General features: G+C 56.9%; 10 protein-coding genes across 10 annotated transcripts; 4 read left to right on the top strand and 6 right to left on the bottom strand.

The window, feature by feature from the left end:
* Nucleotides 1-950: 950 nt before the first annotated feature.
* C8Q71DRAFT_853502 (DHBP synthase RibB-like alpha/beta domain-containing protein) lies at nucleotides 951-1,525 on the bottom strand (the record flags this gene model as incomplete). The annotated part of the gene is made up of 2 exons (XM_047926949.1): nucleotides 951-1,233; nucleotides 1,284-1,525. The coding sequence occupies 2 exons, from the start codon at nucleotides 1,523-1,525 to the stop codon at nucleotides 951-953; spliced, it is 525 nt and encodes a 174-aa protein (XP_047784041.1).
* Nucleotides 1,526-1,696: 171 nt separating this feature from the next.
* C8Q71DRAFT_877712 (uncharacterized protein) lies at nucleotides 1,697-3,151 on the bottom strand (the record flags this gene model as incomplete). The annotated part of the gene is made up of 3 exons (XM_047928428.1): nucleotides 1,697-2,527; nucleotides 2,608-2,738; nucleotides 2,800-3,151. The coding sequence occupies 3 exons, from the start codon at nucleotides 3,149-3,151 to the stop codon at nucleotides 1,697-1,699; spliced, it is 1,314 nt and encodes a 437-aa protein (XP_047784040.1).
* A 1,242-nt stretch (nucleotides 3,152-4,393) lies between these two features.
* C8Q71DRAFT_794206 (uncharacterized protein) lies at nucleotides 4,394-8,149 on the top strand (the record flags this gene model as incomplete). The annotated part of the gene is made up of 9 exons (XM_047925527.1): nucleotides 4,394-5,083; nucleotides 5,135-5,361; nucleotides 5,416-5,665; nucleotides 5,721-5,893; nucleotides 5,942-6,050; nucleotides 6,108-6,551; nucleotides 6,609-6,977; nucleotides 7,033-7,643; nucleotides 7,705-8,149. 9 exons carry the CDS (start codon nucleotides 4,394-4,396, stop codon nucleotides 8,147-8,149), a joined length of 3,318 nt encoding a protein of 1,105 aa, XP_047784039.1.
* Nucleotides 8,150-8,327: 178 nt separating this feature from the next.
* Nucleotides 8,328-10,868, top strand: C8Q71DRAFT_230714 (serine carboxypeptidase). The gene is made up of 14 exons (XM_047917165.1): nucleotides 8,328-8,424; nucleotides 8,510-8,869; nucleotides 8,928-9,067; nucleotides 9,131-9,261; nucleotides 9,315-9,425; nucleotides 9,491-9,590; nucleotides 9,639-9,729; nucleotides 9,779-9,803; nucleotides 9,869-9,983; nucleotides 10,036-10,066; nucleotides 10,119-10,160; nucleotides 10,217-10,436; nucleotides 10,486-10,644; nucleotides 10,702-10,868. Exons 2-14 carry the CDS (start codon nucleotides 8,526-8,528, stop codon nucleotides 10,768-10,770), a joined length of 1,578 nt encoding a protein of 525 aa, XP_047784038.1. The 5' UTR covers nucleotides 8,328-8,424; nucleotides 8,510-8,525; the 3' UTR covers nucleotides 10,771-10,868.
* Nucleotides 10,869-10,966: 98 nt separating this feature from the next.
* Nucleotides 10,967-12,784, bottom strand: C8Q71DRAFT_853499 (tryptophanyl-tRNA synthetase; the record flags this gene model as incomplete). The annotated part of the gene is made up of 9 exons (XM_047926948.1): nucleotides 10,967-11,068; nucleotides 11,131-11,217; nucleotides 11,272-11,710; nucleotides 11,765-11,987; nucleotides 12,038-12,084; nucleotides 12,136-12,255; nucleotides 12,309-12,626; nucleotides 12,674-12,716; nucleotides 12,775-12,784. 9 exons carry the CDS (start codon nucleotides 12,782-12,784, stop codon nucleotides 10,967-10,969), a joined length of 1,389 nt encoding a protein of 462 aa, XP_047784037.1.
* Nucleotides 12,785-13,012: 228 nt separating this feature from the next.
* On the bottom strand, nucleotides 13,013-14,577 carry C8Q71DRAFT_735465 (TBP-domain-containing protein). The gene is made up of 4 exons (XM_047922479.1): nucleotides 13,929-14,577; nucleotides 13,592-13,864; nucleotides 13,447-13,536; nucleotides 13,013-13,366 (listed from the first exon to the last, which is right to left on the bottom strand). The coding sequence occupies exons 1-4, from the start codon at nucleotides 14,466-14,468 to the stop codon at nucleotides 13,298-13,300; spliced, it is 972 nt and encodes a 323-aa protein (XP_047784036.1). The 5' UTR covers nucleotides 14,469-14,577; the 3' UTR covers nucleotides 13,013-13,297.
* A 670-nt stretch (nucleotides 14,578-15,247) lies between these two features.
* C8Q71DRAFT_853497 (uncharacterized protein) lies at nucleotides 15,248-16,779 on the bottom strand (the record flags this gene model as incomplete). Its single annotated transcript, XM_047926947.1, has 6 exons — nucleotides 15,248-15,385; nucleotides 15,438-15,806; nucleotides 15,868-15,972; nucleotides 16,031-16,187; nucleotides 16,243-16,323; nucleotides 16,376-16,779. The coding sequence occupies 6 exons, from the start codon at nucleotides 16,777-16,779 to the stop codon at nucleotides 15,248-15,250; spliced, it is 1,254 nt and encodes a 417-aa protein (XP_047784035.1).
* A 13-nt stretch (nucleotides 16,780-16,792) lies between these two features.
* Nucleotides 16,793-17,811, top strand: C8Q71DRAFT_735460 (nuclear transport factor 2). Its single transcript, XM_047922478.1, has 5 exons — nucleotides 16,793-17,134; nucleotides 17,217-17,288; nucleotides 17,350-17,454; nucleotides 17,513-17,586; nucleotides 17,639-17,811. The coding sequence occupies exons 1-5, from the start codon at nucleotides 17,045-17,047 to the stop codon at nucleotides 17,673-17,675; spliced, it is 378 nt and encodes a 125-aa protein (XP_047784034.1). The 5' UTR covers nucleotides 16,793-17,044; the 3' UTR covers nucleotides 17,676-17,811.
* A 54-nt stretch (nucleotides 17,812-17,865) lies between these two features.
* C8Q71DRAFT_230281 (Dynamin central region-domain-containing protein) lies at nucleotides 17,866-20,874 on the bottom strand. The gene is made up of 12 exons (XM_047917164.1): nucleotides 20,588-20,874; nucleotides 20,471-20,530; nucleotides 20,374-20,422; nucleotides 19,885-20,317; nucleotides 19,616-19,835; nucleotides 19,228-19,557; nucleotides 19,026-19,175; nucleotides 18,853-18,962; nucleotides 18,538-18,799; nucleotides 18,417-18,483; nucleotides 18,133-18,364; nucleotides 17,866-18,074 (listed from the first exon to the last, which is right to left on the bottom strand). The coding sequence occupies exons 1-12, from the start codon at nucleotides 20,738-20,740 to the stop codon at nucleotides 18,056-18,058; spliced, it is 2,085 nt and encodes a 694-aa protein (XP_047784033.1). The 5' UTR covers nucleotides 20,741-20,874; the 3' UTR covers nucleotides 17,866-18,055.
* A 484-nt stretch (nucleotides 20,875-21,358) lies between these two features.
* Nucleotides 21,359-23,200, top strand: C8Q71DRAFT_698838 (d-4,5 unsaturated-glucuronyl hydrolase-like protein; the record flags this gene model as incomplete). The annotated part of the gene is made up of 9 exons (XM_047920036.1): nucleotides 21,359-21,762; nucleotides 21,817-21,940; nucleotides 21,998-22,027; nucleotides 22,080-22,179; nucleotides 22,228-22,312; nucleotides 22,366-22,563; nucleotides 22,614-22,767; nucleotides 22,825-22,933; nucleotides 22,995-23,200. 9 exons carry the CDS (start codon nucleotides 21,359-21,361, stop codon nucleotides 23,198-23,200), a joined length of 1,410 nt encoding a protein of 469 aa, XP_047784032.1.
* Nucleotides 23,201-23,213: the final 13 nt, after the last annotated feature.

Genomic DNA, 23,213 nt, shown 5'->3' with positions numbered 1-23,213 from the left:
GGGACGAGCAGCTCATCACCCGGCCTCCGTGAGGGGCCAAGGCAACCGTGACATCGTACGGACAGGCGACGGTGGGGGAGGGCGGGCGACGGCGTTAGCGACGGGTGTGCGCGGTGGTGTTCGTCGCGCGCACGACGGTGCGTGCAGGTGGCGCGAGGACGCGGCGAGGAAGGCAGCGGTCGGCGGGAGCATACATTGTCTTTGCTGTTAGGAATCCTCTTGTGCGGGCGACGCGACGCGACGATGCGGACAAGGACCGCCCGCGGCGCTAACGTCAGACGTGGAGTGCGGGCGACACGAGGACACGGCGAGGCGGGCAGCGGCGGCGTGACGGGGCAGCGGCGGCGTGACGGGGCGGCAGCGGGTGCGTACTGGCGAGTGGCAGTGGGTGAATTGGCGAGCGGCGGGTGGGTGGGGGCGACGCGACGCGGTGAGGGATGCAGTCGGCGAACGCACGCGACGGGTGTACGCGGCGGCGGGGGCGGGGGCGGGGGCAACACGGGCGGGGGCGACACGGGCGGGTGCTCTGCTGGTCTGCACAGTGCTGGCGGGCGGCGGCGGCGGGTGCGAGTGACGGCGGGTGGTCGACGTGGCGGCACGTGACGAACGCGGTCGACGTGATGAGCACGATAGACGTGTCGGACGCGGGCGGGTGGCGGCGGGGGCGACGCGGGTGGCAGCAACGCGGGTGGGTGACGGCGGGGGCAACGCGGGTGGGGGCGACGCGGGCGGCTGGTCTGCACACCGCACGCGCCCCTGCTCCATCCCCGTGGCCAGCGGCATGCCGCGCAGTGCGCGTGGGGGCGATGCGAGGTTGGGCAGCTAGGCGTACCAGGAGCGCGATGGTGGTCGGCGAACACGCGCGGTGGGTGGGCATGGCGGGGGATGGTGGTAACCGCACGATGGCGGACGCGGACCGGGGAGCGCCCGCGCAGAGCCCTGCGCAGGCGCTAACGACTCGCGTGCAATCCGAATGCGGGCGCGGTGCGTACGGGCGACGCAACGCGGTGAGGGATGCAGCTGGAGGATGCGCACGATGGGTGGGCGACGGGCGTGGCGGGGAGGTGAGGGAGGCGGCGGTCGGCGGCGAGGGAGGAGGACGGGTGGGCGCACCGTGTCTGTAGTCTACTGTGACTGTACGCCGTCCGGTGTGGATCCTGGTTGTCAGAGACCATCATCAGGATCGCGAGCTCGTCCAGCCACTCCCCCGGGAGCGCGATGCAGATGTACCCGCTGCGTGCGGACATGTCAGCTCGCGCACACCTTCTGTGCGATGAACGCACCTAGTATGCTTGATCATCCACGCCATCTTCTCCGTGGACCCCTCGCTTGCCGCGATGATCAAGTCGCCCTCGTTCTCCCGCCCCTCGTCGTCCATCATCACCACGAACTCTCCGTGCCCAAACGCGTCCAGCGCCTCCTCCATACCGTCGAATGCAAACTCTGCTCGCGCAGGCGCATCAACCGCCTGTGGCCTTGCAGAGTGCCTCGGGAGCTTCGGTGCGGGTTGTGAGTCGCCCTCCATGGGAGCGGTGCGGTCGAGGACAGGAGGGCCGGGCTGATGCTTGAGCGGTGTGGGCGGTGCGGCGGACGTGGAGTGCGGGCGACGGTGCGTGCGGGCGACGCGAGGACGTGGCTAGGCGGGCAGCGGCGGCATGACGGGCGGCGGCGGGTGGTGCGTGGCAGTGGGTGAGTGTTAGCTAGCGGCGGGTGCGTGGGGGCGACGGGAGGCGGTGGGGGGTGCGGTGGGTGGGAGGACGACGGCGGCGAGTGCGGTGGGTGGGAGGACGACGGCGGCGAGTGCGTGGCATCGGTGGCGGCGGCATTGGTGGTGAGGGCATCTCGGGCTCGGGGAGGACGACAGCAACAGCGGTGGGCGGTGAGGTGGCAGCGACACGTGATGAACGCGGTCGACGCTGAACGCGTATGGCGTCTCGGGGAACGGCGGGAGGTTCGCGGAGGCGGGCATGCCGGACTCGAGGCTGGACGTGAGCGTCGGCGTCGGGAGGCCCGCGTGGCGGTCGAGGATCGCGAGCGCGAGCGGCGCGGGCTGCGTGCCGGAGCGGCCGGAGCGGCTCGAGCTCTCGCCGGAGAACGAGGACATGGAGTGCGAGATGGACGCGCTCGGCGCGACGGGGAACATGAAGTCGAGCAGGTCCGGCGAGTCGACGGGCGTGTCGCCCGTGCCGGTGACGGGCAGGCGCGCGGTGACGGGGACGATGCCGCTGGGGAGCGGCCCGAAGTGCGTCCGCGTCATGAACGGGCGGGTGTCGGACGTGCGCCCCTCGGGCGAGCGCGGGACGAGCACGGAGTGGGGGCGCTCGCCGATGGGGAGCAGCGTCGGGCGCGCGCTGCCGCCGGTGCGGTGCACGGACGAGTCGGAGCGCAAGCGCGAGACGTAGGTGTTGCCGAACGCGGCGACGGGGCTCGACCAGTGGTGGACGCGACACGGGTGGGCAGGGGCGGGCGGCGGACGCGCGGCGGCGGACGTGCGAGTGCTCTGCTGGGTCAGCACGAACCGCACTTGCTGAGGTCAAGTACGAAGGGCTGGGGTACGCTGGGGGAGTGTCAGCGGGCATGGGAGTGGGGCAACGTCAACAGACGGACCTCGAGACCCTCCGGGTCAGTGAAGAACTCCTTGCCGGCGGGATTGCGCACCGATGTGGAGGAAGCGGGCGTGCAGGCGTCCGCTTGTGTGTCCCGTGGTCCGCGCCAGGAGTCCACTACTCGCCGGCGAGCTAGCAGGGCATAGCACCGCATCGCAGCAGGTGCAAACGTGCGCTGAGAGTGGGGGAATACCAGTGGCGATTTTCTGGGAGATGGGCCCCCTGGGGTCCAGCTTTCGCCGGTCCGAACCAGGGGGGATGCAACGCACCACCCTGGGGTCCAGCTGGCTAGCCGGTCCAAACCAGGGTGGGGGTGTATAGAGGTCGATCGAGGGCACGGCGAGAGGGGGACGCTGGTCGAGGAGCGGGTCGTCGAGGACTGCGGAGAATGAGATGAGGTAGAGGGCACCTGGAAAACGGGCTTGAACTGCGAGAACGGGAACTTGCTCTGGGGCTGAGCGGGAGTGGGGGACGTAGGCGAGTGCGTTCAAAACTATGTGACGGCTTGTGAGTAGCAGGCAAATACTGAAGAACCATTGCGACATACCGGCCTACATCCCTTGTACCACCACAAACTCCCGTCAGCTCTGCTGCTTGCTCCCTTCCCGCGCGGTTCTTTGCCTGTAATCACTGGCTGGATGGATTCTGCACTGGTCGCAAGTCATTCTTAACAAATGTACTACATAACATCTTCAGACACGTACCTCTTCGTGCGTTCATCAAGCCATCGGAATCTTGATAGAACGCTCGCCGTCGTCAGAGAGGAGTGGAAGTGGTGCCTAAGAGAGAGAGCGGGCGTTGCGCGCCAGTCGTCGGCTGGCCGCTGCGCTGGCGATTATGCGGTCACATGACCCATCCGCGCAACGCGCGAGACGCGTCCAAGTCCTGGCGAGTACCCGTCTTACCTTCCTCAGCCATGCCTGAGACCTGCTTTGGATGCGGAAAAAACTACTCGGACAGCGCTATTGGGAACCACCGCGTCAAATGCGCCAATCTCAAGGAACTCAGCGTGTTAGGCGTCCGCAAGAGAGCTGTGATCATGAAAGCGAAGTCGTCGAAACTGCCGAGGAAAAGCGTATCGCAGGACATTCCGCAGGAGAGAGCAACGATCAGGCAAGCGAGCAATGAGGTGAGTCATGAGCGTTGTCTCTGTAGTACATACTCTGATTTTATCACAGTTTGGCGGAGCTGCAGGCCCTGAATTTGTTGAGGGCTCATCCCACGAAGTACCTCCGACGCCACCGCCTGCTGAACCACTTGAGCCCCCGGCACCGCCGTCTCCTCCGCCACTTGCTGTGAGTCGCTCTGGTCGTGTCAGACGTCCCCCGCGTGCCCTCCAGGACTTTCTGCCCTCATCGACGAGTGGTCTTCCTGCGCATATACTCGCACAAGCCACGGTGACTCTTCTGGCGCGCGGGGCCGAGAGTGCGAATGCTCCTGTCTCGCCACCTGCGTCTCCCCAAACTACACCAATGGATCGCACAGCATCCCCCAGCCCTCCTGCCGTGCCGGAAGCACACGGAACAACACCAAATCACTTCGGAGTCTACCGCCGCTATTTCACAGTCCCTCAGCGCGAACCTGACGATGAGGCAAGTCTCCTTCAACTATGCGACGACACGCTCCCGGTCCCTCATAAGCCGCGCCCCGCTGGAGCATCTGTTCGCGGGTTTGGTCGCGCAGTCGTCCAGCGCGTGCGCTCGGCTCCTCAGCAAAAGCCTGGGTCGGCCAAACCAGATCGCGGCAACTGGTTCTTCCCATTCCTGAATCCCAGCTCATTCCTTCTCATGGAGTGGGCGCATACCGGCTCGAACATGAAGTCAAACGCAGAGGTCCAACGCCTTGTCGACGAGGTTATTCTCGCCAAGGAGTTCAACTGTGACGACCTCCGCGGCTTCAAGATAGCCCGCGAGACTGCGCGGCTTGATGCGCTCGATGTCGCCAACGATTCGCTGCAGACTGTAGATGGCTGGCGGAGGGTTTCAATCTCGCTGTCGGTCCCAAAGGAGCGCACGAAGTATGCTTCTGAGGCTGATGCCCCGCAGTTCGTCATCGACAACGTATACGTGCGTAGCTTCCTCGACACCGTCAAGGAAGCAGCCAGCGATCCTGATGCCACAACGTACAACTGGATCCCTCACGAGTACATTTGGAAGCGGCCTGTCGATGACTCTCGTATCGACGCGCAGGGCCGACCGCTCACCGAGGATGTGCGGATGTACAGCGACGTATGCAACTGCCAAGATGCGCTTGACGAGGATGCTCGGATCCGCGCCTGGGCCCGAGACCATTGCAACGACCCACCTGGCGTCGAAGTCGCAATGGTGCCTATCATGATCTGGTCCGACTCTACACATCTCGCCTCCTTTGGATCGGCCTCGCTCTGGCCTATTTATGTGTTCTTTGGCTTCGTGTCCAAGTATGTACGAGCAAAACCGAATTCGTTCTCTGCACATCATCTCGCATACATTCCAAAGGTCGTGCTCTAGTGTTGCGTCTCACTACATGATGCTGACTTGTGATCACAGTTACCAGACAGCTTCCAGGATTGGTATGAACAAGTTCACGACAGTCCAGCGACAGAGGAGACACTCCGATTTTGTCGCCGCGAGATCATGCACGCGATCTGGACTCTTCTCATGGACCCGGAATTCAGGAAAGCATATGAGGAAGGGCTGCTGTGGATGTGTGGGGACAAGATCCTCCGCCGCCTCTTTCCACGGTTCTTCACTTACTCCGCAGACTACCCCGAAAAGTGCGTGACGTGTGGACCCAAAATTGAGTCGCAACTCACTGAATAGCATTATAGGATCCTTCTTGCATGCATTCGCTACCTGGCCGAATGCCCATGTCCACGCTGCTATGTCAAGAAATCCGACATGCGATTGATGGGAACAAGCAGGGATCTCAAGCAGCGACAGGACCACAGTCGCATCGACACTGAGCCGATCCAGTACGATATCAAGGCGACGCGGAGTTGGATTTTCAAGGATGGATACAAGCCCAACAGCAAACGCATCGACAAAGTCCTACAGTCGCGTTCTCTTCTGCCGATTCAGGTGTGTTAGGTCTTCATTGATACCACCTCTTGTCACTGATCGTCGACCTGAGCAGAGTGCATTCTCGAGATTTTCACAGAGCCTTCCACGGCCACTTCGCTTCAATCATTATCGCCTACTCGTCGCTGATGTAATGCATGAATTTGAACTCGGAGTATGGAAGGCTTTCCTCATCCACCTCCTTCGCATTCTCTTCCTTCTCCGCCGTCTCGCAGTGTTCAACCGGAGGTAAGCCTGTCATTGTCCCATCGTCTTCATTGCATTGACTCGGTCTAGGTTTCGCAAAGTGCCAACGTATGGTAGTGACACGATTCGCCGATTCAGCAACAATGTCTCTGATCTCAAGCAAATGGCTGCACGCATGTACGAAGACATTCTGCCTGAGGTTGGCAGGCAGTAGCTCATCAGCGGAATATTCATACTGATACCCTATATTCTATAGTGCATCATCCCTGTTGTCGACAGCATGCTCCCGCCACCCCATGATGACATTGTCCTCGATGTCCTGTTCGCTCTTGCAGAGTGGCATGCCTTTGCCAAACTCCGCCTCCACACCGAGCGCACCCTTTCGCTCTTCGAAGAATCCGTCAAGACTCTCGGCAAGGCGATGCGCAGGTTCGAGACCATCACGTGTCCGGCCTACGAAACCAAGGAACTGCCCCGAGAGACTGCAGCGCGGGGTCGCCGACAAGCTGCCGCAGCCGCAAAGGCTGGATCAAAAGGGAAACAGAAAGCTGCCAGTGTACCAGTCTCTCGCACAGCCCGAACCGCAGGAGGTGCTCGCATCGTAAAGTTCAACCTAGCAACGTACAAATGGCACTCTTTCGGTGACTATCCATACTTGATCAGAGCGACAGGGACGATGGACATATCGTCAACACAGCATGTGAGTGACTGAACAGTGATCGGTTGGTGGTCCCTGACCGATAGCACTGGATCACAGGGCGAACGCGAGCACTGCCGCATCAAGCGATACTTCCCCCGGACGAACAAGAGTAGTAACTTTGCATTTCAGATTGGCAAGAGGCAGCGACGTGAACGCCTGCTACACCAGATCCGAAAGCGTTCCAGGATCGCGCGGGGGCAGCCCTTGCCCCGCCAAGCGCCAGTCCGCTCGACAGCAGAGGCTCGAGGAACAAGTACCAAGCTTCACGTCCCAGACACACGTCGTGGGGCTGTTCTTCCTTTCACAGACAGCGAATTCCTACCCCCGACATCGCCTGAGAGCCGATATCAAATGTCGGATGAGCAGCGATACTGGGAAAACATTCCCATGTGGTTGCAAAAGAATCGTGACGATCCAGCGACAAAGGTATGTCATCATATTGCTGAACAGTGCCGTTGTTCGTCTAATCTTAGTCTCACAGGACTTTCTCCCGCACCTCAAGGACCACCTGTTGGGGCGACTGCTCAATCTGGAGTACAACGGTGACGAGGATCATGGCTTCGGACCTGCGGAACGCCGCCGTCTCACCATTGCGAAGGACCGAATGTACCTCCACAAGGTACTCCGGGTCAACTACACAACGTACGACATGCGACGCGGACAAGATTCTATTAACCCGAGGACGCACCCGAACATCATGCTCCTCGCACATGAAGACGATAATGCCGCGAGCGAGCACCCGTACTGGTATGCACGAGTCATTGCGATGTTCCACGTCCATGTTCAGCTCGCCTCCACCGATCCTTCTGTGCCGGACAAATGCCAGAAGATGGACGTACTCTGGGTGCGATGGTATGGACGAGATCTCACGGCACCCGGTGGATTCAAGACGCGTCGTCTGCATCGCTTGGGCTTTGTTCCAGACGACGACCCTTATGCCTTCGGCTTCCTCGACCCAGCACTCGTTTTGCGAGCATCACATATCATACCGGCATATTCCTATGGACAAGTAAGTGACCTCCTGCCGCCATCGCCATGCGCTCGACGTCCTGAGGAAGACGACCTGGACTATATGTACTACTACGTGGGCATGTGAGTCGACTGCTGATAATTTATGCCTTGAGCCATGCTTACCTACTCCGCAACCGTTCAGGTTCGTTGATCGTGATATGTTCATGCGATACTTGCCGGGGGAGGCACCCGGACACCAAGGGACTGTGTCGCACAGCCACATAGCTGCAAACCGGCGGCACGAGCGATCACAACCGGAGGCTGGTCCAGACGATGACTCGTCAGAGGACTCTGACATTCCCACAGGTACAGCCTCAGAACCCGATGTGCCACGCGGTGACACATCGCTGGCAGTTGCGCAGGAAGCTCACGAGATCGAGGACAATGACAACGAAGATGTAGACGAAGACATTGCTGGTGAGGACAAGGAGCACGAAGAATTTGATTATGGCTATGGCTCGGACGGCAAGTCGGACAGCGCAGAGGACGAGTGGGAAGACGAGGACGAGGACGGAGACCTAGGTCCTGAAGATGGGGAGGTTGATGACGATGACGAGTACACAGACACAGGGTTTGCGCATCTGTAGTGTTCGCCCTGTTTGGTATGTTGTCGTTGCCGGCACTTGAATGTATTCTGTTCGTCAGACTCTATCGCGCCTCTAGCACTGCCACGGTAAGTCGAAGCTCCCTCGTACATGGTGCTCCCCTGCCACGCTCTTACGATCTCGTGAAACGCAGTCGTATCGCTTGCTTTGCAAACGATTGACTTTCCAGCCCAACAATTATCTTGCAGACGTATTGGAGTCTGCACAACGTGCGTATGTCTAGCCATCGCTGCTGCGAGCTGACATAATCTTGATGGGTAAGCTATATATTCGGTCGTCATCACAGCGCTGTCCTGACCTTGATTCTGCCTTTTCGCTGATGGCCATCATGCACCGTCCAAGTGTCTTGCAGAAGGCTATGCTCCTGTTGCCTCTGGTCCTGCTGCATGCAACGGCGCTTGCCATAGGTTCCACAGGGATAAGGGATTCTGAGGCTTGCGCCACTTCATTTGGCAAGACTTTGCCGCCATTCAGATTTGGCGGCCGCGATGACAGGCGTAACTTCGCTGCTGCGTTCAAACCAAAGGCATTGTTTGCGAGCATCGCGCACACTCAAAAGCAGGATCAGTTGTTCGTACCAACGCCGGGCGGCCATAAGCTCGATAATATCTCCACGTTTCAACACACGACGTTGCTACATCCCGCATTCCCGCATCACACTGTCCGTATCAAGAAGTCGGACTTCTGCGACGGAACTGTCAGGTGCGCGGTCTGTAGACTGACAATCATACGTCGTTTTTGACCGCGAGTCCTGTTGTAGAGCCTATACAGGATATATTGATGTCGAGGCCCGTCATCTATTCTTCTACTTCTTCGAGAGTAGACGAGATCCGCTCAAAGATGACTTCATATCGTGGATGAACGGAGGCTCTGCCGCAACAGGGCTGTTCATGGAGCTAGGTGCGACTCTTGCTTGTCTCTTCTACCCGTTGACGTACCGAGACGCGCGATTGTCGTCGCTAGGCCCCTGCCTAGTTGTCAAATCAAGCAGCACGGCTTACAACCCAGATTCATGGAATAGCAACGCCAATATGATTTTCATTGACCAACCGGTTGGAGTCGGGTACTCGTACGCAGAGTACGGGGAAGCAGTTGTAAGTCAAGGCTCCCTACTAGAGCGCAGTACCACCTGAGGGTTATCCAACAGAGCACGACATTTGAGGCAGCAAAGGATGTTGCCGCATTCTTCGCGATATTCTTCGAGTACTTCTCTGAGTTCAGCGGCAGACCGCTTCACATGGCCGGGGAATCCTATGCTGTAAGCACAATCAACTCCGCTGCACGTCTATATGACAGCGAGTCTCAATTCGGATGTCCGATCAGGGACGTTTCATTCCTGTCGTGGCTTCAGAAGTGCATGACCAGAACCCTCGTCTCGTTGAGGCCGGTATGCATCCAGTGAACTTGAGTTCCATCATGTTGGGTACGTACAGGGTTCGCTTCCACAACTAATTTTTAATACCATCCTCAGGGAATGGTCTGACGGATTTTGAGTCGATATTCTCCGCGTACTACGACATGCGCTGTACCTCAAGAACCGTACCACCCATACAAGACATCAAGTGCGTTACACCCCTACTACAAAGGTCATAAATGAAACAACAGGCCCAGGTCATGCGTTCGGTTGAAACAGTCAGTGAGTAACGTTGCATGTACATCCCCAGGGAATCATACCGCGCATCTCACCCACCGCCTCGTCAGCTAGCCAGATGCGAGAAGTGGCTGAAGGAGTCATGCTTTGACCGCTATGAAAGCATCAACTGCAAAGCCGCAGACGACTTCTGCGAGCAAGAACTCCTCGCTACGTTTCCATGGGGTTAGTCTGCCCTCCACTTGAGAGCTAACGCTTTGGGGCTGATGGCGCGCAGGTGTGAATCCGTACGACTTGACTATGCGATGGTGAGCACTAACGGAACGTTAATCGCCCTGGACGATGACTGAGAGTCCCCAGTGGCGGCGAGTGGAACGATACACTGTGCTATCCGGTCACAAAGTGCGTGTGTGGCGTATTCTGAAAACTTGCCTCTGAACACGCCGCCCGTCCCTCAGAGACATCACGGCATATCTAAGCAGGTCTGACATCCGCATCCAACTCGGTGTCGATCCTACAGTGCCGCCCAACTTCACGAACATCAATCACGGCTTCCTCACCACCCTCTGGGCCAATGGAGATCGGATGTTCCCTGCACACCACTATGTCGCTGCGCTCCTCGAGCGAGGAGTCCGTGTGCTGACCTACGTCGGCGTAAACGACGTCCTGTGCAACTGGGTAAGCGATGACGGCTATATGATGTTACTGAACTTCATGAGATTTGTAGATCGGGCAAGAACGTATGACGCTCGCTATGGAGTGGAGCGGCCAGAAGCAGTTTGTCGGGCAGCCCCTCGAGGAGTGGACTGTAGAAGGCAGAGTCGCAGGAAAGACGAGAGTTGCCGGACCACTCACCTTTGCGACTATCCACGGCGCCGGACACATGGTCTGTCTATCAACCTGACCTCTGCAACACATGCTCACCAGCGCGCACATCATGTAGGCACCTTATGACAAACCAAAGGAGACGCTAGAAATGGTCCAGCGATGGCTTACGCAGGAGCCACTATAAGAACAATGTCTATGCGCTGGCCAATACGATCGAGAGACCACGAGCTCGAGATGATATCCTTGCCGAGACCTACGGCTCACGGACGCGAAACACGAAAGTGTCATCCTTTAGCATGACTGTAGATGCGTCTAACTGTACAACATGTTTTTGTTGCCTTCTCCCGTTTCCTACACCATACTTGACTCGCTACTCAAGTTCACGATGCGGGGGCGGCCTTGCTCTTGCCATATGTAGGCTCAATCTTGCGACTCGAGTCCATGAATGCGTTGATATCCGCATCGGTAACCTTTGCTTTCCGCTGTAGAGGTGCGTCGGTCGCTTCAGTGACAAAACTACGAGGATGGTGGGATCGGCACCAACCTCCTGGAAGTTCTTGATGAAGTCTTGCAGGAGCTGAATACATTTCGCCTTCAACTGGCCGGTCAACAAGCGACCAGCTCGGTACTCCTGCATGGATAAAGTCAACGAGTGCCTCTTCAAAATGGGCATAAAAATACGCACCTCTCCTAGCTTTACCCATTCCTCCTCGTCCTCCATGAAGAAGCCCAGGTACTGATACGCAACATCCACATCCGGGTTCCCGCCCAAGCGCCTATGCTCCTCCTCCGTCTCCTGTCCCCCCGAGAAACCATGGCGGTTGATCTTGTTCTTGATCTGCGCAGGCGTGTCGCTCATGTAGATACTCGAGTTCACGTCCGACGCGCTCATCTTCGTCTGCGGGCCCTGGAGCGCGGGGAAGAACTTGGAGTGGAGGAGCGCGGGCTTGGGATACTTGAGCTTGACGGCGACGTCGCGCGTGAGGCGGAAGTACGGGTCCTGGTCGATCGCGCAGGGGATGAGGCAGGGGATGTTCGAGACGGTGCCGAAGATGTGCGGGAAGGAGTTGGAGAAGGAGGGCGCGGCTTGGATAGAGGCGAAGTGGATCTTGCCGATGTTGTCGCTGGAGGATTGTAGGTTAGTCGCTTGAGCGCCGAGGGAGCAGAGGGATCCTTACGAGTCGTTGAAGCCGAACGTAGCCTTCGCCTGGTTGATGGTGATTTGGCGGGAGATCTTGGAGACGTTCCTGTAGAACGCGCCTCCGACGTAGTCGTAGTCGCTGAAGATGAACGTCTTCTTGAGGTCGAACCCGACGGCGATGATATCCCGCGCATTCCGTCGTGCGAACTCGTACGTCTGCTCAGGCTTGAGCTCATGTTTGAAGAGAAACTTCTCGTCGTCTGCGGAAGGTTTTCAGTACGCATCACGATCGGAGTGGTCTGTGACGCACCAGTCAATTGTACGACCAAAGGTACATCAAAGACGTCCTGCAACCATCTCGGCTACCCTCAGGACAGAGTCGCCCCTACAAGGCTGGCGGAAACGCACTTTGTGAAAACGAAGGGCACCATGTGCCCCAGATGCATGCTATCGCTACTCGGCCCCCGCCCGGTGTACAGGAAGAATGGCTTTCCTTGCTCGTAGCGATCCAGAATCTTATCGAAGTCACTGCAAACGAGCTCAATCCTGGAGGAACGATCATAGCTCTGGTATCGACGCACCGGTGCGAGAAGAACATCCCTCTCTTCAGGAACACGTGTGGATGATGGCCCGTCAACCGCTCGAATCGCTCCAGGACCGCCGCATCCACCCTCCGCGTACCGAACTGGTCAACGAGCTTGTCGTAGTCGATCGCGAGCTGCTTGCCATCGTCCGTAACGGCGCCCTCGACGTCCCAGGGCGTGACGACCTGGACGTGCGCGCCCTCCTGAGCTGGTTTAATGGCCGGGGCGGCTGCGCCTCCGTCGGCTGACGAGGTCTCTTGCGATGTTGTAGACACTTGCGCGAGCAGGACAGAAGGTGATTGAGCGGTCGATGCGCTATGGATCGTGAGCCATATGCATTAGAGAACAGATGCATAGCGTACTCGTCTAGGGATGCCTTCGCGAGCGAAGATGTAACATCGGCAGCTGTGGTAAAGGGCAGGTGAGTCTCCGGACAACTCGTCGGGCACCACGAGAGAAGGACCTGTAGTCATCTTGACCTTTCGCCTCCGATTATGCTCCTGTTCAGGATACAGCAATGCGCTGCGGTGGTATGAGATCAAAGAGCCAAGGCCTTTGTTCGGGCTGAAGCTGCTCGGAAAATGACTCGGCAGGCGACTGAACAGACTCAATCTCAGGAGATCTTCCCTCGCTAGCTCTCCCCTTACGATCGCGCCGGAAAACCGACGTCAACGCGGACTTCACGCAACACACGCGATGTATACACGATTAACCGAACCAATGCTTGTGTATTTGATACAATGCTAGTGAACCTACGACAGAATAAACATATGTGTACTACCTACTAACGGATTTAGACTATGGCATGCAAGGGAATGGGAGGACAGTGTCAGCTTCATACGGCGGAAGGTCCATAATTTTGTCGATTTCTATCCGTCCGCGCCGCATGCCCGTGGTCCAGCCACCCTCTTCCACCACTCCACCAAGCAGGGAGGGCGATCGAAGTCGGATGCGACGGAGCGGCGCGGACGAGCGCGGGGGAACGCTCATGGTTTCCGGAACTCGCACAACACCGTATAGATGGTGTTGAACGCGGTATAGATCTCCTCTCGAACCTGATTAGGCCGATAAGGAGACATGGTCAGCAACAACTCTGCGAACGATGGAGTCATGTCCATAGGCGAGTGAAAATTACCTTTGCACCCGTGAGGACGATCTTGCCCGAGACGAAAATGAGCAAGACGACCTTGGGCTTGATCATACGGTAAATGAGACCAGGGAACAGCTAATTATCCTCGTGAGCCACTGGCCACTACGTCACAAACGACAACACCACTTACCTCTGGCTCATAGCTACTGAACTGTCCGTGGCTGTACGCGAGACCCTCCAAACGGATGGGGAACTTCACGTCACAACTGCCGACGATGTTCTGGATCTTGAACTCCGAGAACTTGGCGTCGAAGCCCAGCTTCTGGACGATTCGAGCGTACTTGCGCGACGCAAGCCGCGAGTCGTCCTCGCTCTTCGCACCGGTGACGACCATCTTGCCGGACGCGAAGATGAGCGCGGTTGTCTTCGGGTCGCGGATACGCATGATGACCGCGGCGAAACGCTACAAAGTGGAATGCGGATAGAAGTCCGACATTCACACTGGATCAGAGAAGTGCAGTACAAACCTTGGGGTTGTACTCGGCGTTGCGCGCATGCAACGCAATCGTCTTCAGATCCAACCGACAGTCCAGGTTGACCGTCGCGACGATGTTTTGCAGCGTCGGGACGATGCCTTCGACCGCAGTGATATGTTGCTGCTCGAGCGTGAGTGGCGCAGGAGTGGCAGGGACAGCGCTGGGACCCGGTGTCGAGGGGCCGGCAAGAGGTGCTGGCTGGCTGGCAACGACCGTCTGAGAGGACAAGGCCGACTGAGGCTGGGTCTGTGCCTGCGTCTGGCTCTGAGGGTATAAAGACGGCGGTTGCTGCTGCTGCTGCTGAGCCTGCTGTTGCGTTTGGTAGGGGTTGATAGAGGGCACGGCATTCGGAAGTGCGAGGTTGCTCTGACCAGAGGGACCTGGCAGGTAAGGGTTGGAGGAGTATGGAAGCGCTAGGCCGGTATTGGCAGCTTGCTGCTGCTGGATCTGCTGGTAGGGCTGCTGTGCAACGTTCGCCGGCCGAGAGAACGTCACTTGGCGCGACGGCAGGGCAGCGAAGTTGTTAGACATGATGAGAGGGTCAGAGGAGTGTGTACGGCAACCGAGAGGATGGGTTCAACAAAGTAAATTGCTGAAGACGCAGAAGCGCGAGCGTGGGAGTAATCTCGGTAGCACGGGATTGGGCAAGAGGGCGGTTGGCCCGCGCGAGCCCGCTCTTATATACCTGACGGCTTTCAAACTCCGACTCAACTTCTGACGGATTTATAATCAGCCATCACCAAATACGGCATATCTTTGTCCTGAGGAGCGCCCGTTGCCACCGCTGTTCGACGTGTCGTCGTTCTACTGCATCTTGTGCACTCCCCGCCCGAAGAACCAAGCTCGCTGCACCTTGCTTCGCTCCCGTTCCACTGTCTTGTCCTTTTGGCACTCGCTGTGCATGGATATGACTCGACTGACACGTTTTGCGGCGAATATCAGGCGCTGGCGTCCCAGGATTCGCGGCTTCTAGCAATTTTACGTGATGAAGACCATACGGCGCACGCTACGTGACAGCGGTGTTGTCTTCTTATGTGTATGGCGGGCGTCGTCGGTATGCCGCGAGCGTGCCGCGCTTGTCGACATGGGCATTGTCCAAGCCCTGTCTACGGTGCGCTGGCAGTCGCCAAATCCGGTGGCCACGCATTGACGCGCTCGAACCTAAACGTTCAAGGGCTAAAGCGCTGAAGATGGATCCTGTTGAGCACATTACACGCATTAGAGCTACTGGTGTACACGGTATATAGATACAGGTATAAAGATATCAACCAAAAGTCACAATGTCCTCACCGAACGTGTCCATCTATCGCTCACTCGTACTCGTACTGCTCGCGAGGTTCCTCCGGCACTGCGACGTTTCTCAGAAGTGGGTCTAACGACGCCAGCTCGTCCTTGATGTTGACTCGCGCGAAGTCATCAAGCTCTTTGAGCAACGTCGCAATGATTTTCTTGCGGCGATGTGAGCTCGTAAGTCACCTTGGAGCGAACGTCTTGACTCACCTTGAGCTTGTTGTCGATCTGCTTGACCGTATCCCCCAAGCCTGTACTCCAACTGGGCGGTGGGCTTCCCAGCGCACCTCCGTAGAGCACGTTCCCTCCACTCCCACCTAGTGCAGCCGGAGTGCCCTGCCCGGAAGCGTTGGCAATACCCCACAAACTGGCTTCTCCCTCGTGTGTCGGCGCTGTCTCCGCGCCTGCAAACAGGTATGAGACACCTGGATGAGGGGAAAGCAACCCTAGAGGTCCCATCATATGGTGGCCAGAATTCGGGAACGGAGACGGCCCCAGGATCTTCGATATCTTATTGTACACCTCAGAGAGGACGTCGAGCAATGAGAGCAGCGTTTGGTGGTAGTCGAGTGGAAAGGGCTAGAGTTGGAGGCAAGTACGGTCACAAGAAGCCCGAACAATAGATGAACGAGGCACGCACAACATGGGGCATTGTGAGATATGGTGCATCGGACGAGTCCGCAAAGGAGAATGCGTAGTCGGTAGCGCCAGGCTGCCTTTTGTTTGGCCTTGTCCTGAACAAACGCTAGGCATTATATACGTATGAGCTAGATATGCGTGAGGACAGAGACCAGGGCACGCACCATACGTGGTCGATCGTTCTCGTCCTTATCCCTCGGAACGTCCTTCAGACCCTCATACTCGTTGAGGACGTTGGAGAAACCGCGCAGCAGGTCTGCTGGATCCTTCACATCAAACAGGTGGGCAAGCGCCATTCCTAGCATAGCAAATCGATACGTTCTGCGTGACTTGTTTCACAATTGCACACATGGTTGGACAGTACACGAGCACGCACCGGTTCTTCATGGCAGTATTTGAGAATATTCGTTCAAGATCACTCTTGGTGATGAGAATTGTGTGAAACCAGTGTGTCCGACTGAGCACGGCCGTTCAGTCTCTGCCAGCGAGAGACCGACAGACTCACGTACCCTTCGTGCACGTTGCGCAGATAGGTCAGCGTGATGATTCGTTTCTTCACGAGTTCCCTCAACATCTCAACCGACGTCCCTTGCGCGAGCGAACCATTGGTCGCCGCAGAAGCGCCAGAGGACGTGACGGAGGGGTCAGACCCGCCGGACTGCACATCCCAGTCGCGGGGCAGGGGCATGCTGGGCGCAGTGGGAGTTGAAGCAGACGCGAACTGCTGGCCAGTTGCCGAGGATACGCTTCCGATTTGGGCAGACGGATCCCTAGTCTTGAAGGAGGAGAGAAGATTCTGGGCTGACGACTTGCGGCGCATGCCCGGGCGGGTCGCCATTGAGTCGACGGGGATCATGGGGGGAAGAGGAGTGGACATGGGCGTGCCCGGATTGTAGTTGAAGGCTGCCGACATCCTTCTCTCGATCGTCGCCAGTATAGACCTTTCAGCCCAATTTATACTGCACTACATCCTCTTTCTTATCCCCATTCATTCGCTACTTACTCCCATCAGTCTGCCGTAACTGTGGGAGCACATCAACGCGCCCTCGTGCGGCGCGACCCATGCTCGCTCGCGTGCCGATCTTTTTGCGATCTCTGCCTCCTCCGCATCTTGCACCGCGCCTTCCACTTCCTCCGTCCCCCTTCTCCTTTCCTCTGTCTGTAGCATAGTACTCGCCATGACCGACATCAATACCGTCGCCAAGCAGTTCACCGATTTCTACTATACCACCTTCGACACGAACCGTGCCGATCTGCAGGGCCTCTACGTGCGTCGACCGCCTCCGCGTTGATTAACGCGATCTTTGCAAACGAGTGGTCCTGATGAACGCCTCTCCAACGTTGGTACAGCGACCCAACTCGATGTTGACGTGGGAGGGCAACCAAATCTTAGGAGCCTCCGACATCGCCGAGAAGCTCACCGTAAGCCTGACTATCCGTACGACGCGTCCTTATATTGACCAGTCCCTCGCACGGCCGCTAGTCGCTCCCCTTCGATAAGGTGCAGCACAAGGTCACCACGCTGGACGCGCAGCCGTCCGACCCGACGCTGTCGAACATGATTGTCAGCGTAACCGGCCTTCTGCTGGTGCGTTCGGTGTCCCCATATAGCCTCCCCCGAACTCAGACTATCCACATCCCTGTAGGTGGATGACAATCAGCACCCCCTGCAATTCAGTCAGGTCTTCCAGCTCGTTCCTGAGGGCGGCAGCTTCTATGTGTAAGTGTGGCGCAGCGCTGACTCGACCGCATACCGACTCATGGCGCCTCAGCTTCAACGACATCTTCCGTCTCAACTACGGTGCATGATCCCAGGCTAGGCCAGGAACAGCACTGGTGGAGTCCCGGAGCATCTAACAGTATGAATTGCGAACTGGGTAGAAGGAATTGGAAGGTTGTACGTCAAGAATTGTTGTTGCTATAATACATTCTCCGTGTTTTGTAATCCGGCTGTGTCGTAAGACGCTCAACGCTCAACGCCGATCATCTCCTGGGGTACAAGCTGAACACTGAATAGACCAAACGACATAAGGGAGTGTACATGAGATCCCGCCAAGAGGGAGGAAGAGAGGATTCTACGGCGCCAGCATCCATATACACCGGGTATTACTATAGTACGCATTATGCGACGGCGACAGCTGTTCAAAGGAATTGGGAAAGCAGGAAACCCGTCAAGACCTTGCAACAGATCAGACGCCAGCAACGATCCTACACAGCCGCACGGTCAGCGACGTTCCTGAGAACACAGAACACAGGGATCACTTACTCTTCGGCCTTGTTGAGTGCCTGTACCATCGAAACGCACTCCTTCCTGCGGCTGACGACGTATTCAGACTCCTTGAGCAAGTCATCGAGCACCTCTGGCTTGTACAGCTCTTGCAGGAGCTCCCGCTGGAGGTTCTCCTTCGAGTGGTTAACAAGCGTCAAGGTGATGGCCTTCGGGACCATATCAATCATCTCGCGCTTGACGATGTTGAAGTACGAGTGGATGAGCAGCTCTGAGACAACAAACGTTCAGCGACGCTCATCAAAGATGTCGGCAATACCTACTGATGACCTCCGTCTCCATCGTCTCCCGCTCGTTCAAGGCAGCCTGAGGACGGATGATGGATGGCGGCTGTAACGCATCAATCAGTCAGGTACACAGGAGGTAGGGCAACTCCGAGCTCACCGCATCCATCGCAGCGACACCCTTCTTCTTCGGCGCGTTCTTGCCAGCTGAGAAGAACGATCCAAAGAAGCTGTTGTCCTGCTTCACCTCGACGTCGAGATCCTTGTTGTTGTTGACTTGGCCAGGGGCAAGCTTGCCCGTCTTCGGGTCAGGCGTGGACTGTGCCGGCTTGTTCACGCTCAGCCGCTCCTGCACGATCGCCATGGCCCTGTGACCATTGAGGAAGTCCGGATGTGTCGTGTTGACGTAGCATGCTTGCATACTACAAAGGGCACATCAGGCATCGCCGCGAACGTCCACGACAGAACTACTCACGACACGAGATCTGAGACAAGTTTGGTAGTGGGGTTCATGGAGGTCTTGAAGAAGTTCACGACGACGGAGTTGAAGCGATCGCGTAGGGCTGGGAACCGCCTGAACGCTTGCTATAACACGGCCCGGTCCAGGTGTCAGGGGAGCAATTAGCAGACAGAGCACATTAAACGCACGATCTTATTCAAGACCTGTCCCAGGATACGAATCAGCTCGTCGTATACGAGCTGACAGCACTTCAAGCTGGGGTCCTCCAGTCTCTTGATCTGCTGCTTCACAATGACCTCGAAGGCTTGTGTCCCGACGAAGACAGCGGGCGTTGAGCCCTAAAAGCGATTGCGTGTGAGCGTCATTCTGGGATCTGGCCTTCCCACTTACAGAGGAGTTGTATAGCATGGTCCGGATGTCACCGTCCTTGACCAAGTCGAAGGGGTCGATGGTTTTGATACCATTGTTGAACAGCTCATGGAAGACGAAGCTGATTCGAGCACCACCTGACAGTTCGTTCAGAGAGAGGTCGTTCGTGTTACCGTCGATCACCGTCCGGTATTCGGAACAGAAGTCGGTGATCACGGAAAGCACAACATTGGCGGAGCTGTCACCAAGGGTGCCACCCAAGCTCAGCAGCTCAGCGTTGTATTTCTGCAGTTGTTGTGAGATGCGCGCCTTGATGTCTGGCAATGTCGCGCGAATGTGCGCCATGAGGATCTAACGAGCAGGATTGTAAGAGAGCCACCTGCACGTGAAGCATGACGTAGAGACGTACGACATTGAGCTTCCGCGCCAAGAAGGGTGTGCCGCAGTACTGCGCCTTGCCCTTGTACGAAGGATGATTCTCGAAGTACTGTCTTTCGTACTCCAGAGCAGCGCTGATGGGCTTGTTTGAGTCGATATCACGCTGGCCGCGGTTCACCACTGGGACGTAGCCCAGTCGGAGAGGAATGATGCGCCCAGCAAGGATGTCCACGACATCCGTTCCGGCATCCCTTCACGCATTGTTAGGCAGTATTCCAGCCAAGATTTCGTCGTACTCACATCAGGTCGACCTTCGTCAACACACCGATTGTCCGCTGACCCTCCGGATCCACCTCCCTCGCGAGCTTGAGACCATCTGAGTTGGCCAAATCCGTGTTCGCGGCGGTGACGGCAAGGATGATACATGCAGGCTTCGAGATGAACTTCAACAGCATGTCTTTGATTTGCTTCTCGATGTCTCGCGGCTGGTCGCCAACGGGGACCTTCGTCAACCCAGGAAGATCGACGAGCGTTAGCGTGAGGACGTTCGGCGAGTATATCCGCAAGTTGATGGGCAGTGGTGAGATACCCGCGTTCTTGCCAGTCTTCGCCTCCGTGTCGCGAACAATCTCTACCCGAATCTTGTTGAAGTCGTAGAATTTCTCTCCCGGCAGGTGTAAGAATTCTCCCCACTCGTCGGGGTTGGCATTGGGGTCCTCGCTTTTGATGTTGGCTATGTCAAAGCAAGTGAGCTCGATAGGCGGAGCGATGTGCGTTCACGGCGCGTACCAGCCCCATTCGTTTGTCCAGTCGGTTGTCGGTTGATGAGTTGGAGGACCTAATGCTAGTCAGAGATAGTAATGCTCGAGGCAGACGATATACTCACCAGTGGTCGTCGTGTCACGATACCCGTGCCCCGTGGCAAGAAGTCCCTCCCTACCAGGTTCTATGAACGAAACAACAGACGTCACAAGCGTTCAGCATCACTGGTAACACGACACACCTCAAGCACACTACTCTTGCCACTGCTCTGACTTCCGAGCACGCAGATCTGCGGGAGGTCTATCTGGGACGCCGAAGAGCCGACAGCAGAGAAGACATCCTGCAGCTTGTTGATGACGCTGACAATCTCCGAGCCGATTGTGGTGGTACCCATGGTGCAGACGAGGGAGGAAACAGAAAGAAAGGGGAGGAAGAGATGGAGGGAGGAGACTGCGTGCAAAGCGTAGCTGGCTGTACTGCACAGGCAGGATGCGTGTGGCCAACTGAAACTCCGCCGGACGCGCGTCGCGACTCTGCGCCGCGCAGCGGCCAAGTCTTTCCCTGATCCCTAACACAAGGCTGGCAAGCCTAACTAATGCTTCATCTGTATGCTCCTAGTCACAGCACAGCTCATTGGACAGCCAAATGGTACATCAAACCGTCGTGCTCTTTGAAGTGTACTCCGAGCGAGTCGCATGCGTACGGCGTCTGCTTTCCCGCAAGTCGGCGAATGTTCACCTCCTCACCTGGGCCAGCGCTGGCCGCCGAGGCATCCTGATCACTGGCCTTCACGCTCGGCAGGCTGGCCCTCTGCGTGCGCAACGACTCGACAATTGGTGCCTTACTGACATATGTGGCAGCCCCGAGGGTGATGATCACGGGTCGCGAGCACGCTGAACAGTCAGTTGCGCAGTGCGAAAGAGTAACGGGCCGATGCGTGCGTGGGTCCATATATAACCGTAGCGACATAGATGAAACGTATGCACCCTTGTCCTTCGTCTGCACCACCAAAATGTCCGTGCTTACTGCCCTAGGTCTCTTGCTCTCTGGTGCCTCAGTCGCTGTCGGCTCCTTCTCGAGCCCACCAGCAGAGCTCTACTCACCTCTGGTAGCTGAAAAAATTCGGACGACCGCTCTCTCACCCCCGAATCCTATGCAGTATCCTCAGTACACGGACCGTACGGTCGGGGATTGGCTCTACTTCAGCCCTGACACTTGGACCACTGGGTTCTTCCCTGCTACTCTCTATGCTATATATGACCGTGCCCAGTCTTGTCACTGGGGAGCGGATAATGCTTCAGAGTGGTTGGCCTTGGGTCGTCAGTGGAGTTCAGCAGAGGTTTCTCTCGAGAAGAACAACACATTGGAGCACGACGTCGGTTTTGTCAGTTTTCCTTTCATGGATGAACTGCAGGTGTAGGTACTGCTCCCGCATGGAATTATGCCATTATTGACTTGTAAGCTTGACAGAAATCCAACGAACCAGACGGCCATTACTGCCATCAACCAGTTTGCGGCGGATCTGGCTGCACGGTTCAGTCCGATTGTTGGGTGTACGAGAAGCTGGGACACGCCGAATCCTGTCGACTTCGAAGTATGTGTGCCCGCATGTGTCCCTCGTGCAGTCTATTTACGACCTTTGTCATGGAAGGTAATTATCGACAACATGATGAACCTCGAGGTGAGCACCTGGTCCTACGTCTGTTGAGTCTGGTCATTCATACTCGTTCTAGCTGTTCTTTGTATCTGCGGCTCTCACAGGCAACCAGACGCTAGTGGATATGGCTGTTTCTCATGCGAACAAGACAATGCAGCACCACGTTCGTCCAGATGGTAATCATATCACCGCTTGAGGCTATCGCGTGGCTAAGAGTCGTACAGGCTCTTCCTTCCACGTTGTCGAGTACAACGCTACAAGCGGCGACGTGATCGCAAGCTTCACGGCTCAAGGATATTCAGACTCGAGGTAGCACAGTTCACCTGGAACTCCTCTGGCACTCGCTCACGAGTATTCGACAGCACTTGGAGCCGAGGCCAAGCATGGGGAATTTATGGATTCGCCAATAGTAGGCACAAACATCCATCGATCGCTCGCTCCGTGGCTAAACGTTCCGCAATAGTGTACATGCATACAAATATTACTGACTATCTGGAGACCTCGCGACGTATGGCCTCCTACTTCCTCGATCACCTACCCGACGATGGTGTGGTGCCATGGTAAAATTGTATTGACTCGTGGCTGGGACAATCTGACGAACGACGTACAGGGACTTCAATGCTCCGCTAACGCCGCCTAGACCTGCGGATTCCTCAGCGGCCATGATTGCGGCTAACGGCCTCATACTCCTCGCTCAACAAGAGGCTTCGCTGACGCCATCGAACGCAACAGGATATCAGTATTACATCGAGGCTGCCATCGACGTGTGTCTCCACTTCGATTCTGCTGTGTACCTCCATCGCTGACATGTGCCTCAACAGCTCTTACGGGCCAACACGGAGCTTGCCTGGCAGCCGTCGTGGCAGAGCTTGCTCGCGAACGGAACTGTGAACAATCCTGACCACAACAACCTCACCGGTATTGTGTATGGTACGTGTCATTTTGAGATGAAAATTTTACCGAATGCGCTGTAAACATGTGTTATCTGCAGGTGACTATTACTTTGTGAGGGCTGGCAACGAGCTGCTAGCTATGAACATTACGACGTGCCAGCCTGGGCCGCAGACGGTAAATAATGGTTCAAGTTCAAGTTCAAGTTCGAGTTCAACTTCAAGCTGCTTACCGCTGCGAATACTACATGCCAAAGTATGGTGGCTGCTGCATCTAGCCATCGTTGTAGTAGTTGCAGTAACATGATAGTTAAGGGTTG

This window comes from Rhodofomes roseus, assembly GCF_022264815.1.
Source record: "Rhodofomes roseus strain CIRM-BRFM 1785 chromosome Unknown C8Q71scaffold_2, whole genome shotgun sequence".
Taxonomy (NCBI): Eukaryota; Fungi; Basidiomycota; class Agaricomycetes; order Polyporales; family Fomitopsidaceae; genus Rhodofomes; species Rhodofomes roseus.
This window is presented reverse-complemented; position numbering and strand designations above follow the sequence as displayed.